At 39.0% G+C, this 18495-nt stretch overlaps 1 protein-coding gene and 1 long non-coding RNA gene across 5 annotated transcripts in view; one reads left to right on the top strand and one right to left on the bottom strand.

Moving 5' to 3' along the window:
- UBE2W (ubiquitin conjugating enzyme E2 W) overlaps positions 1-1235 on the bottom strand; it is a 73827-nt gene extending 72592 nt beyond the window's left edge. The window contains exon 1 of the mRNA XM_003999895.6: positions 1098-1235. Within this exon, the coding sequence (XP_003999944.5) occupies positions 1098-1199 (102 nt within the window). The 5' untranslated portion in view covers positions 1200-1235. The remainder of the gene's footprint in view (positions 1-1097) is intronic.
- A 20-nt stretch (positions 1236-1255) lies between these two features.
- LOC102899236 overlaps positions 1256-18495 on the top strand; it is a 61509-nt gene continuing 44269 nt past the window's right edge. For all 4 annotated transcript variants that reach the window (XR_006592715.1, XR_891322.3, XR_006592714.1 and 1 more), the window contains exons 1-4: positions 1256-1409; positions 2451-2599; positions 5507-5564; positions 5720-5908. This is a non-coding gene — a long non-coding RNA (uncharacterized LOC102899236). The remainder of the gene's footprint in view (positions 1410-2450; positions 2600-5506; positions 5565-5719; positions 5909-18495) is intronic.

Consider the following 18495-nt stretch of genomic DNA (forward strand, 5'->3'; position numbering starts at 1 on the left):
TCTACCTTCTCTTCCTATATACTTTCATTAGAGCTAGTCTTCATCTGTAAAATTAAATGCAGCTATAGATAACACAGTCAATCTTTACAAAACTGCAGTTGTGGTTGCCATCTTTGCCTGGAAAACAAAACAAAACAAAACAAAACAAAACACCAAACTCCATGGCTTGGGGAAAAAAAGAATGTATTAAGTTGGAAAGCCAGAAAACCATGAACTGCTAACTCAGGTAGCTATGACACGGGTTAATAAACGCCTCCTGCCAAACTAAGATTCCACTGAAGACCTGGGGAAGAAGGGCAAAGGGCTGTAGCCTTACCGCGATCACAAGGGTGGGGCACCGTAGAAAAAAAATTTTGAGGGCGAGCTATCCCGAAGGTATAAGGGGGCTGGTGACTCAGATCTCGGGGAGACTGCATACTAGGCGGCAAATGATGTTGATGGACTAAGGGCAGCTTCGGGGAGAGCTACAAAGTGAGCTGCCGGACTAATGCCCGTTGAGAGTGCGAAGGCTAACAGAGGAAGATACACGGGGCAAAGGATTAAGAGTCAAAAGAGAGGAGAGCCGAGGGACCGAATAGTCAGGGAAGCTGGGCGTGGGAGGCCTGAGCAGAGGCCGCGAGGCGCCTTTGCAGCCAGCCGCCTTCTCAGCTACCCCACACTCAGCCCCTCTCAGGGCCGCCCTTGCCCCAGTGACAACGGCGAAAGCAGCTGTTTCCGCTGGGCCGGGGACCGCGAAGAAGGCATCCCTGCGGCGGGCGGACAGGCCAGTGTGTGTGTGTGAACGACAGATGATTTCGAGACCACTGTCGCCGAACCAACGCCAAACTTCGCCCTTTCCCCCCTTCTTAGCCTTCTTTATCCCCCAACTTCCCGGCCGGCTGGTGTCCGCTTCGACCGACCGAGGACCCCCCTCCCCCGCCCTTCTTCTCGCCTTCTCTCACCCCTCCCCAACGTCCTGAGGCTGGGAAAGGACTGGCTACCAGGGCCGCTCCCGAGCCCGCCCGGGTGCCCCAGAGTCCCAGACGCCGCCCCTGACAAAACGCTTGCGTTCTCTCGGCGGCTCCCTCGCCCGCCCAGATGCTGCAAACTCCTCTCACCTGCATTGACGCCATGATGGAACCATCCCCCCAAGGCCGGCGAGGCCAGAGACGCAGGGGGCGGAGCTGCCGTGCTCGCGTCACGCCGCGGGGGCCCAGCATCCTGGGCGCGGGGGGCGGGGCCTCCGATGGGAAGGGGACGGCTGGAGGGGATTGGCTGGAGCGCTGGGCCTCCGTGGGGGAGGGGCAGGCGAGAGCACGGTAAATGGCGCTGTCGGTACTCAGTCACATCCAGCTCCCCGGCGTGCCCGGCGAGTTCACCTGCTGACCTGGTCGTCTAAGAAACGCCGCTCTGGTTCTGATCTCGCCATGGTGGTTGTTTTTTTCTCTCTATACCCCGAGATTTTGATGATGTCCAGTCCCGTGGGGTGTTCTTGTTTGTTTGTTTTCAACCACAGGTGTAGGGTTTACAGATTTTTTTTCCTTTCGCGTGGCTTTCCACACCACCATGCCCGCTTTCACACCCTTGGGGCCAGTTACCTGCGGGGCTGCTTTCTGGTCTTTACGGTCTGGAAAGCTTCTCATATTCCTAATTTGGGGGATAGAGACACAGATTTCTTTGTACAGTGGGACAAGAATTGAGAGCAAAACAGCACTTTGGTATTTTAAAGGCAAGGATGGAGCTGAAACTTGCCTGAAAAGGGAAGTTTTTCTTTTGTTTGTGTGCTGTTGTCTCCTCACTACCCCAGCCCCTCAGTTTTAAACTTCACGTGTATCAGTGATAGGGTTGTTAGGGCATTCACATTTGTTTATAGAGATTTGATCCTAGACATAATGTGCCAGTGCACTTTATAATTTACACTTACAGCTTGTAGCACATCCGGACTTCTCTTCAGCTTGTTTCATGGTGGGCAGTTTTGTAGTCATTTGACCGAGGGATGTTTTTGAATAGGGAAAGCTGAGCATTCAGAATTTTTTCTGGGAATGCACCAGTTCTGCCAACATTTATCAGAAGCCACAGTTTTAAAAGCTATCCCAAGACTGAAGATGTCATTGGTTTTTAACAGGAAAATGGAAGCCAAAGGCTTGTACCTCATGTTCTTTTAAAGATTTAGGTGGCTGATACATTGAATAGAATGCTTTTACTTTACCAGAAGAAACGCTTAAAATCTATCATTTTATTAACTTGGGCTCTTTTTGCAAATTTCTGTAAGATTTTAAATATAAGAGCAATGTAGGATGTTATTCTTCTCCCCCTAAAAATAGATCATTACGTTCTCTGAGAAATTCTCTAAAGTGTTTTCAAAAAGGAAAAAGATCTTTTAAAAAGACCGATTATTCTATAGTATAATATAAATGAATCATTCTTCATCACTGGAGAGGAAGTTATATTGATTTGCTTTTTCCTCTTAGAATTCCACCCTATTGCCAGAAATGGGCTGGTTTCCCTTTGTTGTGCAAAATGACTGTGTCCTTGAGGAATGTTTGGAGGGTCTTGGCAACCAGGAATCATCCAGAAGCATATCTGGTGTCAGCTCAGTTGTGTTGTCAACATTTCATTTGTAAGTAAAACCCATATATCCCAAGGAAAGAGGAAAGCTTTTCCAGATAAATTTTCTTCTGGAAATCTTTATCCCTATGTTCTCAGAAAATTTCTCCAGAAGGTCAGGTTTTACCATCTAAAGTTCATTTTATTTAGCGCTTTTTTTTTAATGTTTGTTTATTTTTGAGAGAGAGAGCATGAGCAGGGGAGGGGGAGAGAGAGAGAGGGAGACAGAAGATCTGAAGTGGGCTCCAAGCTGTCAGCGTAGAGCCCGATGCAGGGTTTGAACCCAGGAACCACGGAATCATAACCTGAACTGAAGTTGGCACTTAACCAACTGAGCCACCCAGGCACCCCAAGAGTTAATTTTATTAAAAAGCTGAGTCTTTGTAAAGTATAAGTGACATCGGATGACCCCCACAAACAAAGCATTATGACATCAGCAGAACCAACAACCTGCCATGACATACTAATAAGAAAAGGAGTTACAGAATTCCTTACAACACTCCTCACAGTAAAATCAACATCTGGTCCCTTGGGTTATATGTATGTTAAAAAGGATCTTCATGGGAGCGATAAGTCAGTACCAACTATATCTTTCCTGGGAAATATTAAATAGTATATGCTTACTATCTTTTTCATTTTTTCTTTGATATGTAACAGAAAGATCCTGATGTACTCAGGAACTAAAACAATGACTTTCAGATGGGGTGAAGTGTATAGTATTTCCAGGGAGCATGAAATCTCTTTATCGAAAACATTTCATTATACAGTGTTTGAAGACTAGGCTCACATATCATTTCTTTACAGTGTGGGACTTAGTATCAGATAGGCAAAAGGCAAACTGTCTGACAATACCAAAAGTGGAGGAGGAGGTGAAGCTCTCATAAACTCTATAGGAGTGAAATGGGTACAATCCCTTTGGAAAACAGTTCAACGATAATAAAATTAAGATTTCCCATACCCTTAATGAACCTTTTTAATGGCACCATTTGCAATAAAAGATACAACAGGCGTATTAAACCAATGCAAATGTTTAACATTGTTGGAATCCTGATTCAAACCAACTGTAAAGAAGATATTTTTGAGACAACTGGAGAAATTTAAACATAAAACGTATTTGATAATTTTTGATTTCCACGTCAATTACAAATGACCATCATGTTCAAGGAGGTGATTCTCCCTCATCTCACAAACTACCCCCACCTCCACCTCCCTGGAAGACAAAAGAAAAGAGGACATACACAAGCTATGTATGTGCCTGAGGTCTTACCTACCAAGGCAAAGGCAGAGCCTGTGATACAGAGGACTAAAAGCAGCTGGACTTTCTGGCAGAAAAAGGGAGGAAATATGGGAAACCAGAGTCTAGTAACTTGAAGAACCTACAAAGTGATCACTGGGCAAATACTGCAATATTGATAATATAATCTGATTTATGAATGTTTGAGTTTTAGTGATGCACTAAACTGGAGACTTTGGAGAAGTCCTGTGAGAATATGCTTGTTGGAGTGTGAAGAGGTAGAACTGAGAAGTTTTCACTTGAGTCTGTGTCTCCACAGATGGTTTGTTCGTAGTCTCCTACTGCCTGATCTCATCAAAGAAATGTAGTTAGTTCAGTAATCATTAGCTTGTTAATTGGATGTTGGAAAAGACACCAAGCTATGAATCCAATGCTTAAAGTCTTATCCTACCTCTGTCATTAGTGAGCTTGGTCAGGGCTCTTAATCTCTTTGGGCTTATTTATCAGTAAAATGAGCAAGTCTGGCTGCATAATCTTGAAGGTTTCTTCCAGATTTCAAATTCCACGTACCTACTAGAGATAATCAAAAATTTAAATGATATATCCAAAATACTATCTTAAAAAGTCTAAGATAAAATGCAATGGGAATGCTGTACTATTTTGAGTTAAAAAATCATGTTTATAAATATGTTAGGAATGAATTTGACTTCACTGCAATTTATATAGACATACTGGGGGCCTTAGTTAACAATTTTAAAATGCTAGTGTAATCCAGTTGAGCTACAGATGGGATTTAATAAAGTAGCAAAAATTCCATATTCACAATTTAGAGTGATACTTTAAGATAATTTTTTTTTAACATTTCTTTATTATTGAGAGACAGAGAGAGACAGATCATGAGCAGGGGAGGGGCAGAGAGAGCAGGAGACAGAATCTGAAGCAGGCTCCAGGCTCTGAGCTGTCAGCACAGAGCCCTACGTGGGGCTCGTACTCACAGGGCTCGAACTCACAGGGCTCAAACTCACAAGCCATGAGATCATGACCTGAGTCAAAGTTGGATGCTTAACTGCCTGAGCCACCCAGGCGTCCCCGAGTGATAATTTAAAATAAGCATAACCCTGGGTGGCTCAGGCGGTTAAGCGTCTGACTCTTGATTTCAGCTCATGTCATGATCAGAGGGTCATGGGATCAAGCCCTGTGTTGGGCTCCATGCTGAGCCTCTGCTCCTCTCCCCTGCCCATGCTCACTCTTGCTCTCTCTCAAAAATAAAACATAAAAATAAATGAAGTTTCCTTTTAAAAAAAGTGTAACCCAAACTAGTCATTTCATGTGAAATCTATTAATAAAGGACAAAGAAAATTAGCAAAATAACAAATGGTTTATATGTATGACCTAATATGTATGACTTATTCTATATGTCAAAAATAGTTGATTCACATACATATTTGGTTTGTAAACAAAATTGTGAATCAAGAGAACTTCGTCTTCACTTTCTCCCCTTTACCTGTCCCTCTAGCTAGAATTCTTTTCCCCATGTCTACATTCCTTGAGTACATTCCTTGTTTGCTTCTCCCCTAAACCTCTTATCAAACATGTTCTTAGCAAGTTATCCTATTTTTTTTTCCTTTTTGTCCATGGACCCACTCCACAGAAAAATGCGCATACCTGTGAAATTTTGTATTTCAGGGAGTTACCTGACCTTCAGAAGAACTTCATCCAATAGCCGACGTGTATAAACTTCAAGGTAAGAACACCTCTACTGAAGAGGTAACTGTCATGATAGATAGCAGCTCAATCTCTTGACCTTTCAAAACCAGTTTATCCTTTATGTAGATATAATTTCATAGCACTTGCTTTCTTTTGTTCACTTGTGTATTTTCCTATGTTTCTGAAAAGCAGGGTCCTGTGTGAAAAGCTCCAGATTGGGAACCAGAGGAGTTATATGCTTGCCTTCATCCTTCCCAGGGGTGATATTGAAGTTACTTTACAACAGATGTGGCACAGGTGTGGCAAAGGTTCCAACCCTGCAGAACAGAAGCTGCTCAATGCTGGGGCAGGAGCCTGGATATTCCCTACCCGGTGGACCAGGTATCTGAAATTAGATTATAGAAAGATCTGGGGTGATTCAGAGGATTGAAGGATTGATTGGGGGTTTGAGGGAAGTGGCTATTTACTAACCACTACTGAAGTATTTCAGTGTTTTATTTTTTAGGGGGGTGGGTGATAGAAGTGTTCTAAAACTGGATTGTGATGATGGTTACCCAAGTGTATAAATTTACTCAACATTTTGAGCAATTATGTGTGAAGTTTATGGTATATAAATTATACCCTAAAGAACTTTTTATTTCTATTTTTTTTTGGTTTTTTTTTTTTAAGTAATCTCTATACCCAACGTGGGGCTCAAACTCATGACCCAAAGATCAAGAGTCGCGGGCTCTTCGAATTGACCCAGCCAGGCATCCCCCACCTCTCCCCCATAAAGCTATTTTTTAAAAAATAAAAGCACTTCAAGATTTTAATATATCCATACCAGTAAGTCATGGTTGGTCTTTAGACTGGCTCTCCCATTAATGACATGAGATTGAAGGCTGGGTAGGTATCTCCTCGGTCTGGACTTTTCCATCTGTAAAATGGGGAGTCAATTATTTTTTCAAAACTTTCCAGATAAATGATTTTCCTTGTAAAAAATTCCATAACTGTGTCATCATAATTCATATCTCCCTCTTTTCACCTGCTCATAAGGCCATCATTGCCCAAAAACATATTTATCCTCTCTCTGCTGCTTAGGATGGATGGCAGCCCTACTGATTTTGTCCTTGCCAGATAGTTCTTTTTCATCCTATGACCTTCCCTCCTGCCAAACTTTCTCATCCCTTTTTTATGCCCCCTTTTGCCTGATCTCTGTTTACTATGTGTCAGAAAAGGCTCTAGACTAGGAATCGGAAGGCCTACATTTGAATCCTAACCCAGCTACTTCTTAGTTTGATGACCTGGAATCGGTCATTTAAACTTTTCTGGACCTTGTTTCATCATCTGTAAAACAGGGACAAAAATGCCAACACGTGGTTTGTGGTGGAGTTAGGTGAGATCATTAATATGAAGAAGCTTTGTGAACTGCATATCACCATCCAGTTGACAGGCAATACCTACTTTTTCTTCTGACTTACTCCAAGTTCTCTCTCCAGTGGGCAGATGACATGTTGGCTAGAGATAAGAAGTGGGGTGTGTGTGGCAGTGACTGAGAAATACCTATGACAAGATCCCCAAATTTCATACCCCTTGTGAACATAGAGCAGTCTGGTCTTTGAACCAGACTGTGCTTTGAACTGAGCTTGCCATAAGCAAAGTTTCAAGGTTGGGATGTTGCCTTTCCCAGCCCCACCCAGTGTCCTTCCCCACATGTGGCATCCTTCCAGACCTGCCTTTATTAATAATAATGATGCCAGCTACTTGGGATTGAATATTTATATGTGCCATATAGGCAATGCAAGAGAGACTTGTATTTCTTGTATCACTTAATCTTTAAAACAGCACTATGAAATACATAAAACAATTCTCATTTTACAGGTAAGAAAATAGGCCTAGAGAGTCTAGGTAATAATTTGCCAAAGTCACATGCTTATCCATAGCAGAATCAGAATTCTACCTTGGGAACTCTAACTCTACAGATTGAATTCTTTAAAAAATCCTTCCAAATCTATTCTCTTAAGGACCCATATCAATGGAGTTTTATAATAAAAATAACTCTAAGCAAATTGATTCATTTTAAACTATGAAATTTAATAGGCAATGTGGATTTTACATTTTACCAAGAATATCTGATGCCCCCAAATATATCTAATTGTGACTTTTCAGACAGTTTGACAAAATAAAAAAATTGTGGTAATTTTGTCCAAAAAGCATATATTGAATGCCAGGCACTGGGGATTTAAAAATGAGTAAGAAACAGTCCCCATACTCACGTTGCTTACAATCAGGAAAACAGATGAAAGGATTTTGATAGAATATGGAAAAAGCGACTTACTTGCTATTACGGGATCATAAGTGGGGGGCACTTGTCCTTGTCTAGGAGCTTAAGACCACTTTCTGGAAGAACTAAGGACCTTGCAGAGGTGAAAAACAGTAAAAGAGAGGCATTCTGGGCAGAGGGAGCAGGAACCATGTAATTGGTGTTGAAAGGGAATGACAAGTTTGATATTGCCCAATTGAAATTGATGGAAGGAGGTGGGAGACAAGAGGCAGGCAAAACATGGCCTTGGAAGGCTTTGTTGGTTCATGAAGAGATTGGACTTTATCTTAGAAACCATTTGCCAAATGTGAGATGTTTTCAAATGGGAAGTAGAAGACCAGATTTGTGTTTTGCCCTGACTTCTCTGGTGAGTGAACAGATTTAGTCAGGTAAGAGCAGAAAAGAAAAATCATAAAAGGAGGCTATTGTAAGTGTTTGACAAGTGGAAGATGTGGGCTTGGACTAGGGCATGTAGAGAAATAAAAGGAAGAGCTCTTGAGATATTTAGGCAGGGTAACAGATAGGACTAAGATTTGTTGTATGAAGGGGACAAGGAAAGAGTTAAGTGCCAGGTTTTTTGACTAGAAAATATGGGAATTGGTAGATATAGAAGAAATGGAAGTAGAAGGGGAAGAAAAAAATAATTCATTTGGACATGCTTCAGGATTTTAAATTAACTATAGGACATCTGTCATGCCTTTTTCTAGGGAAATTGTAAAATATATCTCAAATGAATTCACTAGAAAATCCTCAGAACAGAGGCTCAGCTGATATGGAGGGCTCTTTTTCTGTCAGTCTTTGTGGTGAGCAAAATGGCTACTAGTCTACAGACTCATCCTACCAGCTAACTAGCCCTAGTGGATAATTCTAGCAGCAAATATCTGGGAGGGCCTCCAGTCAGCTTAGCTCTCATCAGCTCTATCTCTCAACAAATCAGTGATGAGAGGTGAGGTACTCTGATTGGTTAGGCCTGGGCTGACTCTCCTAGCATGGGGGGGAGGCAGTCCGCCCCACTCAAATCACATGTGATGAGCTCTCCCATAAGAAAGAAGCTTCTCATACTAGAATGAGGGGAGATGACAAAAGAAATGCCTGAGAGACAAAAAGGACAGAAGTCACTACAACAATTAAATGGAATATATTCAGCAGATAATCTTACATCACAGACTTAAGCTGGGAGAAGGTAGGGAGAAGCTTTCATTTAAGTGAAGTTTTAGATTGTGATATAACATTAGATGGCCTGAAAATTATAATGACTGATACAAGCTTGTTCTTATGACAGAGGAATTGGAGAAGTTCTAGCTCTTTCCTGAGATTTCATCAAAAAAAGCTCATGGGGCAGTTTTGCAAGTAGAGTGGGAGACTGCACCACATGGAGTACAGCTCATTAAGTAAAATGATTATATTTGAAACTATGAAAATAAAGAGATTACCCCAAGAGAGAGTTTAGGAAGAAGATGTTGCTGAGGTCAGAGGCTAGGGGAGCACTAACATTTAAGGAGAGAGTGGCCTAAAAGCCAAAGAGTCTTGAACAGGGAGTAAGTAATCAGTAATGTAAATTCATCCAAGAGGACTTATAAAAATTAAAAAAAAAAAGTTCAACTGAACTGGCAATGTGGAGTATATCACTGATAGTCATCAGATTACTTTTCATTGGAATGAATTGTTGAGTGAACTGGTAAGGGAAGATATGGAGACATCAAGAGTCTTAGCTGAGAAGAGAAAGAAGGAGATGAGACTATACTCGAGATAAATGCCAGGTCAAGAGTTGGGGGAAAGTTTTGTTTCTTGTTTGTTATCAGAAAGAGATTTGAGCAATTTCGTAGGCTAAAGACAGTCAATAGAGTGGGAAATATTTGAAAATGTTACCAACTGAAGAAGGAGGGCAATGTTGGTCATAATTATTTGATTTGATGTTGAGGAAGGCTCCTAATAGCTTCTTAAATCATAATATCATAGGACTGGGGGAAATATAATCTTATGATTATAGGGTATATGAAATCACAGGGTAAATATAGTACATCCTCTTAGAGCATGAATTTTACTGTTGGGTAAATTATTTAAAACAGAATGTTCTTCAGACTCTGGGGATTTGAGGGTACACTTAGAATTACTTATGTGAAAATTTAGAGAATCATTAGGTAAATATTACACTTTATTCTGTTGCTGGCTCTGTTTGCTTAATTGGCTTTATCAAATGAAATGAAAAATGAACAGAGTTTAAAATTATCAGAGAAGCCAACTTTGAAGGGGATCTTCTGGCAAAAAGAAGATGGTTTGAGCAACAAAACAAGTAAGGACTGTAATATACTGAAGCACATAATTGTATACATGGAAATATATATGTGTATGTTTGTGTGTCATAAAATTTAAATTCATAACAATACTAAAAAAAACCCCTCATTGGTCATCTTTAGAGTTTGCTAGGTCACCAACTCATTGGGGAGAGAGGGGAAAGATTAGCATTTTCCTGCCTTTCCTATATAAATTGTATTTCAAGGTGACCCAATAATTGATGAAAGGGAATTCTTTACAGGAGAATTACAGATATTGTACATGGAAGCTATGAAAAAAAAGAAAAAGAATAATTGTGCTAGCCCTAGTGAAATAATGGAACATGGCATCAATCATTAATGGGTGCCAAAGGAATCAATTTGAACAAAAGTTAAAGGGAACTTTTGTTATGGATGGAACTTTATTATGGATGGATCATACTGATATACCTGAATGAATTGATCAATTTTAATGTCAGTAACAGTGGGACAACCAGATAGTATATGCCTCTTGAAGATGATACAATAGGAAGTAATGTGAAGTGGTCTTGCCAAAAAAAAAAAAAAAAGAAAATCTTATCAAGACCCTATATCTCATGCTCTGTTTATAGGAAATAAGGATGAGAGAGGTGCAAAATAGAGGAATTTATTAAACTGCATCATGAGGCTGCAAATAGCTAAAGTCAGATTATAGAAAATTCTAAGGACAAATGATATAATTTCTTCAATAAATAACAAAAAGAGAAGTGGAGGAAAACTCACAGAATGAAAGATAAGAGGATATTAAATAAATGTAGTTTTATAAACTTGTGTAGAACCTGATCCAAACAAACTATAAACAGACATTTTTTTCAATATATGAAATTTATTGTCAAAATGGTTTCCATACAACACCCAGTGCTCATCCCAAAAGGTGCCCTCCTCAATACCCATCACCCACCCTCCCCTCCCTCTCACCCCCCATCCACCCTCAGTTTTAAACAGACATTTTTGAGACAATAGAAAATTAAAACAGATTGGGGGTGCCTGGGTTGCTCAGTTGGCTAAGTGTCCTACTCTTGGTTTTTGTTCAGGTCATGATCTCACTGCTGTGGGTTTGAGCCCCACATTGGGCTCCGTCCTGATAGCACGGAGCCTGATTGGGATTTTCTCTCTTCACCCCCCTGCCCACCCCACCCTCAAAATAAATAAATAAATAAATAAATAAATAAATAAATAAATAACAAAAAAAAAACAACACAGACTGGATATTCATTTTTAAAAAAGAGTAGAGAAGAAATGATAGATATGGAAGACATAAAAATATTCATATATATAAATATATAGCCATAATTGATGACTTCTGAAAAAAAGCAAAAAATGGAACAAAAAATATTTTAAAATATGTAGTACAATAAAAAATATATATTTTGCCTCTGTTTCTGGTTCCTGACACAAAGCTCCTAAGTCCCTTGGAATTTTCTCAGTGATAGAACATCATATGTTAACTCTTTTTTTTTTTCAACGTTTTTTAATTTTATTATTTTTTTTATTTTTGGGACAGAGAGAGACAGAGCATGAACGGGCAAGGGGCAGAGAGAGAGGGAGACACAGAATCGGAAACAAGCTCCAGGCTCTGAGCCATCAGCCCAGAGCCTGACGCGGGGTTCGAACTCACGGACCGCGAGATCGTGACCTGGCTGAAGTCGGACGCTTAACCGACTGCGCCACCCAGGCGCCCCCATCATATGTTAACTCTTGACAGGCCCCTGTATATATTCAGGATGGCAGCTGATGGGCAAAAAGATCAAGCCTTGACTAGGAGCCTAGAATGCCAGTCCAACTCTCCAAACCCCCAGAGAGGTGAGAGGCACTGAATATTGAGTTAGTAATTGAACATGCCTGCATGATGATATCTCCATAAAAACCCCAGAAAGAGTTTTTTGGGTTTGTGAACACATTCCTGTGCTAGGAGGATAATTGTTTAAAGAGACTGAATAAATGTAAGACCTAGAGTTAGATATGGCAGGAATGTTGGGACTATCAGAGCAGGAATTTTTTTTTAATATGATTAAATACCAAAAACTTTAAAGGAAAAAGTATACAACGTGCAAGAACAGATGGGTAATTAAGCAAAGAGATGAAAATTTTAAGAAAGAATCAAAAAGAAATGTTAATGATCAAAAACACTGTAACAAATGAAGAATGTTTTTGAGGAGCCCATGAGAGGACTGAACATGGCTGAGGAAAGAACTTCTGAGCTTGAGGATATGACAGTAGAAACTTACTTCCAAAACTGAAAAGCAAAGAGAAAAAAAAGACTAAAAAGAAACCAGAACAGAATATCCTAGAACTGTGGGACAACTACAAAAGGTGTAGCGTATAAGTAATAGGAACGCCAGAAGAAAAAGGAAGAAAGAAAGGAACAGAAGCAATACTGAAGCAGGAATGGCTAAGAACGTCTCCAAATTAATGTTAGACACCAAACCACAGGTCCAGGAAACTCAGAGAATACCAAGCAGGGTAAATGCCAAAAAAACAAAAACAAAAAAATTTAAGTGTAGGCATAACATATTCAAACTGCAGAAAATCAAAGATAAAGGAAAACATCTTAAAAGAAGCCACAAGGGGAAGACAGCCTATAAAGGAACAAAGAAAAGCATTATATTCAACTTCTTAGAAACCATACAAGCAAGAAGAGAATGGGCTGAAATATTTAAATTGTTGAGAGGGAAAAACGACCAAACTACAATTCTGTATCTTGTGAAATTATCCTTCAAAAGGGAAAGAGAAACAAAGACTTTCTCAGACAAAAGGGAATCTATTGCCAGTAGACCTGCCTGGCAAGAAATGTTAAATGAAGTTCTTCAGAGAGAAAGAAAATGATATAGATCAAAAACTTGTAACTGCATAAAGAAGACATAGAAGGAATAAGTGAAGGTAAAATGTAAACTTTCATTTTTGTTTTTCTTAGTTGATCTAAAAGATAAGTTTGTTCAAACTAATAATGGTAACAATGTATTCAATTATGTATGTGCATATATATTTATACAAACTTATGTATAGGTGAAATAAATGACAGCAATGATACAAAGGATGGAAGGGATGAGTTAGGATTATTTTGTTATTATAAATTAACTTGCACTACTCTTGATTCAGTATAGTGTTATTTGAAAGTGGACTTGGATTAGTTGTAAATGTGCAAACTGTAGGATAATCACTAAAAAACTAACACACACACACACACACACACACACACACACACTGCTTAGGAAGGAAAGAAAATGGAATCCTATAAAATGCTCAGTTAGGGGCGCCTGGGTGGCTCAGTCGGTTGAGTGTCTGACTTCGGCTCAGGTCATGATCTCACAGTCTGTGAGTTCGAGCCCTGCGTCGGGCTCTGTGCTGACAGCTCAGAGCCTGGAGCCTGCTTCAGATTCTGTGTCTCCCTCTCTCTCTGCCCCTCCCCCGCTCATGCTCTGTCTCCATCTCTGTCAAAAATAAAAATAAACATAAAAAAATAATAATAATAAAAATAAAATGCTTAGTTAAAACCATAAAGGCATAAACAAGGGAAACAAAAATAGGAACAAAGAATGGAAACAAGTAGAAAACAGTGAAAAAATATGGTGGACCTTAATCCAACTTTTATCAACAATCACTTTAAATAAGACAGAGATTATCAAGGTGGATCAAAAAACAGGATACAACTATATGCTATGTACAACAAACATACTTTAAATACAAAGACACTTACAGATTAAACGGAAATGAATAGAGAAAGATATATCATGTTAACACAAATCAGAAGAAAGCTGGAGTAACTGTTTAATTCTAAACAGAGCAAATTTCAGAGTCAGGAAACTTATCAGGGATAAAAAGGGGTATTACATAATGATAAAAGGATCGATACTTCAGGAGAACATAAAAATCCTTAATGTGTATGCACTTTAAAATAGCGTCAAAATATGTGAAGCAAAAACTGATAGAACTGCAAGGAGAAATAGATGAATTCACTATTTGAGATTTCAACACCCCTCCCTTAGAAATGGACAAATCCAGCAGGCAGAAAATAATTAAGAATATAGTTGAATTCAACATAACCACCAATCAACTGGATGAATTAACATTTATAGACTATCTCATCCAACAACAGCTAAATACATATTCTTCTCAAATTCACATGGAACATTCACCAAGAGAGACCATGTACTTGGCCTTAAACCACACCTTAACAAATTTGAAAGAATGGAAGTCATACAGTGTCTGATTTTATTTTTTTTTATTTTATTTTTTTTTTTAATTTTTTTTCAACGTTTATTTTTTTATGTTTGGGACAGAGAGAGACAGAGCATGAACGGGGGAGGGGCAGAGAGAGAGGGAGACACAGAATCGGAAACAGGCTCCAGGCTCTGAGCCAGCAGCCCAGAGCCTGACGCGGGGCTCGAACCCACAGACCGCGAGATCATGACCTGGCTGAAGTCGGACGCTTAACCAACTGCGCCACCCAGGCGCCCCAAGTGTCTGATTTTAAACAACAATGGAATTAAACTAGGAAGAAAAATGCTCCTAGGTGGCTCAGTCTGTTAAGAGTCCAACTCTTGATCTCAGCTCAGGTCATGATCTCGTGGTTTGTGAGTTAGAGCCCTGAATCGGGCTACTCACTGTCAGTGTGGAGCCTGCTTGAGATTCTTTCTCCCTCTCTGTCCCTCCCCCACCCATGCATGCACCCTCTCTCTCTCTTCCTCAAAATAAACTTAAAAAAAACCCCTAGAAACAACATAAAGATACCTGGAAAATCTCAAAATAGTTGAAGATTAATCAACACAATTCTGAATAATGCATGGGTCAAAGAAGAAACTGCAAGATAAATGTTTACAATATTTTGAACTAAACGAAACTACATCTTACCAAAATTTATGGGATGCAGTGTAAGCAGTACTTAGAGAAATTTACAGCATCAAATACACATATTAGAAAAGAAAAAAGGTCTAAATTCAATAAAATTTTCCACCTTTAGAAACTAGAAAAAGAAAAGTAAATTAAATCCAAGGTAAACAAAAGAAAGAAATAATAAAAATTAGAGCAAAAATCAATGAAATTGAAAATAAGAAATCAATAAAATCAACAAAACCAAATATGGTTCTTTGATAAAATAAATAATATCAATAAGCCTAAAGCCAGACTACCTAAGAAAAGAAACACATATTACTAATACCATAAATGAAAGAAGGAACATCACTACAAATCCCATGCACATTAGAAGGAAAATAAAGGAATATTATTATGAACAACTCTGTACCCACAAATTTGAGGGCCAAGATGAAAGGGACCAATTTTTTGAAAGACATACTCTGCCAAAGCTCACCCAAGAAGTAATAGACATCTAAGTAGTCCTACATTGGGTCACCTGGGTGGCTTAGTTGGTTAAGTGTTTGACTCTTGATTTTAGCTCAGGTCATGATCTCACAGACATGAGATCGAGCCCCACGTTGGGCTCTGCACTGGGTGTGGACCCTGATTAAGATTCTCTCTCCCTTTCCCCACTCACACATGCTCTCTTTAAATAAATATCGTCCTCCATCTATTAAAGAAATGGAATCAATAATTAATAACCTTACAAAACCGAAAGCACGGGCCCAGATGGATTCACTGGTGAATTATACCATTTAAGAAATAAATTATACAGGGGCACCTGGGTGGCCCAGTCAGTTAAGCGTCCCACTCTTGGTTTCAGCTCAGGTCATGATCTCATAGTTTTGTGAGTTTGAGCCCCACGTCGGGTTCTGTGCTGACAGCACGGAGCCTGCTTGGGATTCTCTCTCTGCTCTTCCTCTGCTTGCTTGCTCTCTATCTTTCAAAATAAATAAATTTTTTAAAAACCTTAAAAATAATAAATAAAAAAGAAAGAAATTATACAAACTCTTTACAATGTTTCCTAGAAGATAGAAGCAGAAGGAATATGTCCTAACTCATTCTATGAGACCAACATCACCCTAATATCAAAACCAAACAAAGGTGTTACAAGAAAACCAATATCTCTCATGAATATAGATGCAAAAGTCCTCAACAAAATATTAGCATGTATAATCCAACAATATATAAAGAGTTATTCACCATGATTAAGTAGGAATTTTCCCAGGTTTGCAAGACTGTTAACATTCAAAATCAATGTAATCCATCATATCAATAGACTAAAAAAGAAAAATAACATGATCATATCAATAAATACAGAAAAAACACTTGACAAAATCCAACACCCATTCATGATAAAAACTCTCATTAAACTAGGAATAGAGGGGAACTTTCTTAGCTTGATAAAAATTATTCATAAAAAACCCATAGCTAGCGGACTTCAAGCCATATTACAAAGCTGTAATCATCAAGACAGTATGGTACTAGCACAAAAATGGACACTTGGATCAATGGGACAGAATAGAGAACCCAGAAATTGACCCACAAACGTATGGCCAACTAATCTTTGACAAAGCAGGAAAGAACGTCCAATGGAATAAAGACAGTCTCTTTAGTGAGTGGTGCTGGGAAAACTGGACAGTGACATGCAGAAAAATGAACCTGGACCACTTTCTTACACCATACTCAAAAATAAACTCAAAATGGATGAAAGACCTCAATGTAAGACAGGAAGCCATCAAAATCCTTGAGGAGAAAGCAGGCAAAAACCTCTTTGATCTTGGCGGCAGCAACTTCTTACTCAACACGTCTCCAGAGGCAAGGGAAACAAAACCAAAAATGAACTACTGGGACCTAATGAAAATAAAAAGCTTCTGCACAGCGAAGGAAACAATCAGCAAAACTAAAAGTCAACCAACGGAATAGGAGAAGATATTTGCAAATGACATATCAGATAAAGGGTTAGTATCTAAAATCTATAAAGAACTTATGAAACTCAACATCCAAAAAACAAATAATCCAGTAAAGAAGTGGGCAAAAGATATGAACAGACATTTCTCCAAAGAAGACATCCAAATGGCCAACCGACACATGAAAAAATGCTCAACATCACTCATCATCAGGGAAATACAAATCAAAACCACAATGAGATATCACCTCACACCTGTCAGAATGGTTAACATTAACCACTCAGGCCACAACAGATGTTGGTGAGGATGCAGAGAAAGAGGATCTGTTTTGCACTGCTGGTGGGAATGCAAACTGGTGCAGCCACTCTGGAAAACAGTATGGAGGTTCCTCAAAAAATTAAGAAGAACTACCCTACGACCCAGCAATTGCACTACTAGGTATTTATCCAAGGGATATAGGTATGCTGTTTCGAAGGGACATATGCACCCCAATGTTTGTAGCAGCACTATCAACAATAGCCAAAGTATGGAAAGAGCCCAAATGTCCATCAATGGATGAATAGATAAAGAAGATGTGGTATATATATATATATACAATGGAGTCTTACTCAGCAATCAAAAAGAAAGAAATCTTGCCATTTGCAACCATGTGAATGGAACTAGAGGGTATTATGCTAAGCGAAATTAGAGAAAGACATATCATATGACTGCACTCATGTGAGTACTTTAAGACACAGAACAGATGAACACAAGGAAAGGGAAGCAAAAATAATATAAAAACAGGAGGGGGACAAAACATAGGAGACTTCTAAATATGGAGAACAAACAGAGGGTTACTGGAGGGGTTGTGGGAGGGGGGATGGGCTAAATGGGTAAGGGGCATTAAGGAATCTACTCCTGAAATCATTGTTGCACTATATGCTAACTAACTTGGATGTAAATTAAAAAATAAAATAAAATAAAAAACCCATAGCTCATATCATACTTAATGATGACTAATAATCTTTCCCTCTAAGATCAGGAACAAGGCAAGAATGTCCTTCTTGTCATTGTTTTTCAGTGTCATACAGGAAGTCCTACTAATGCAATAAAATGAGTAAAGGAAATAAAAAATATATGGTTTGGGAAGGAAGAAACGAGTCTATCTTTGTTCATGGATAAAATAATCATCTATATAGAAAACCCAAAAATAACTGACAAAACTCCTAGAACTAATTAGTGTTTATAGCAAGGTTGCAGGATACAAGGTTAATATGCAAAAATAGATGGCCTGTATACTAACAAAGAGGAAGTGGAATTTGAAATTAAAAACACATTATGATTTACATTAGCAACCCCCAAAAGGAAATAATTATGTATGAATGTAATGAAACATAAGACCTATGTAAGGGAAACTACAAAACTGATGAAAGATAGGGACACCTGCTGGTTGAGTCAGTAGAGAATGCAACTCTTGATCTTGGGTTTATAAGTTTAAGTCCCATGTTGAGTGTAGAGATTAATTAAAAATTAAAAGTTCTAAAAATCTTTTTTAAAAACTGATGAAAGATATCAAAGAAATAATAAATGGAGAAATAGTCCATGTTCATA

The sequence above is a fragment of the Felis catus genome, chromosome F2, assembly GCF_018350175.1.
Source record: "Felis catus isolate Fca126 chromosome F2, F.catus_Fca126_mat1.0, whole genome shotgun sequence".
In the NCBI taxonomy this organism is placed as follows: Eukaryota; Metazoa; Chordata; class Mammalia; order Carnivora; family Felidae; genus Felis; species Felis catus.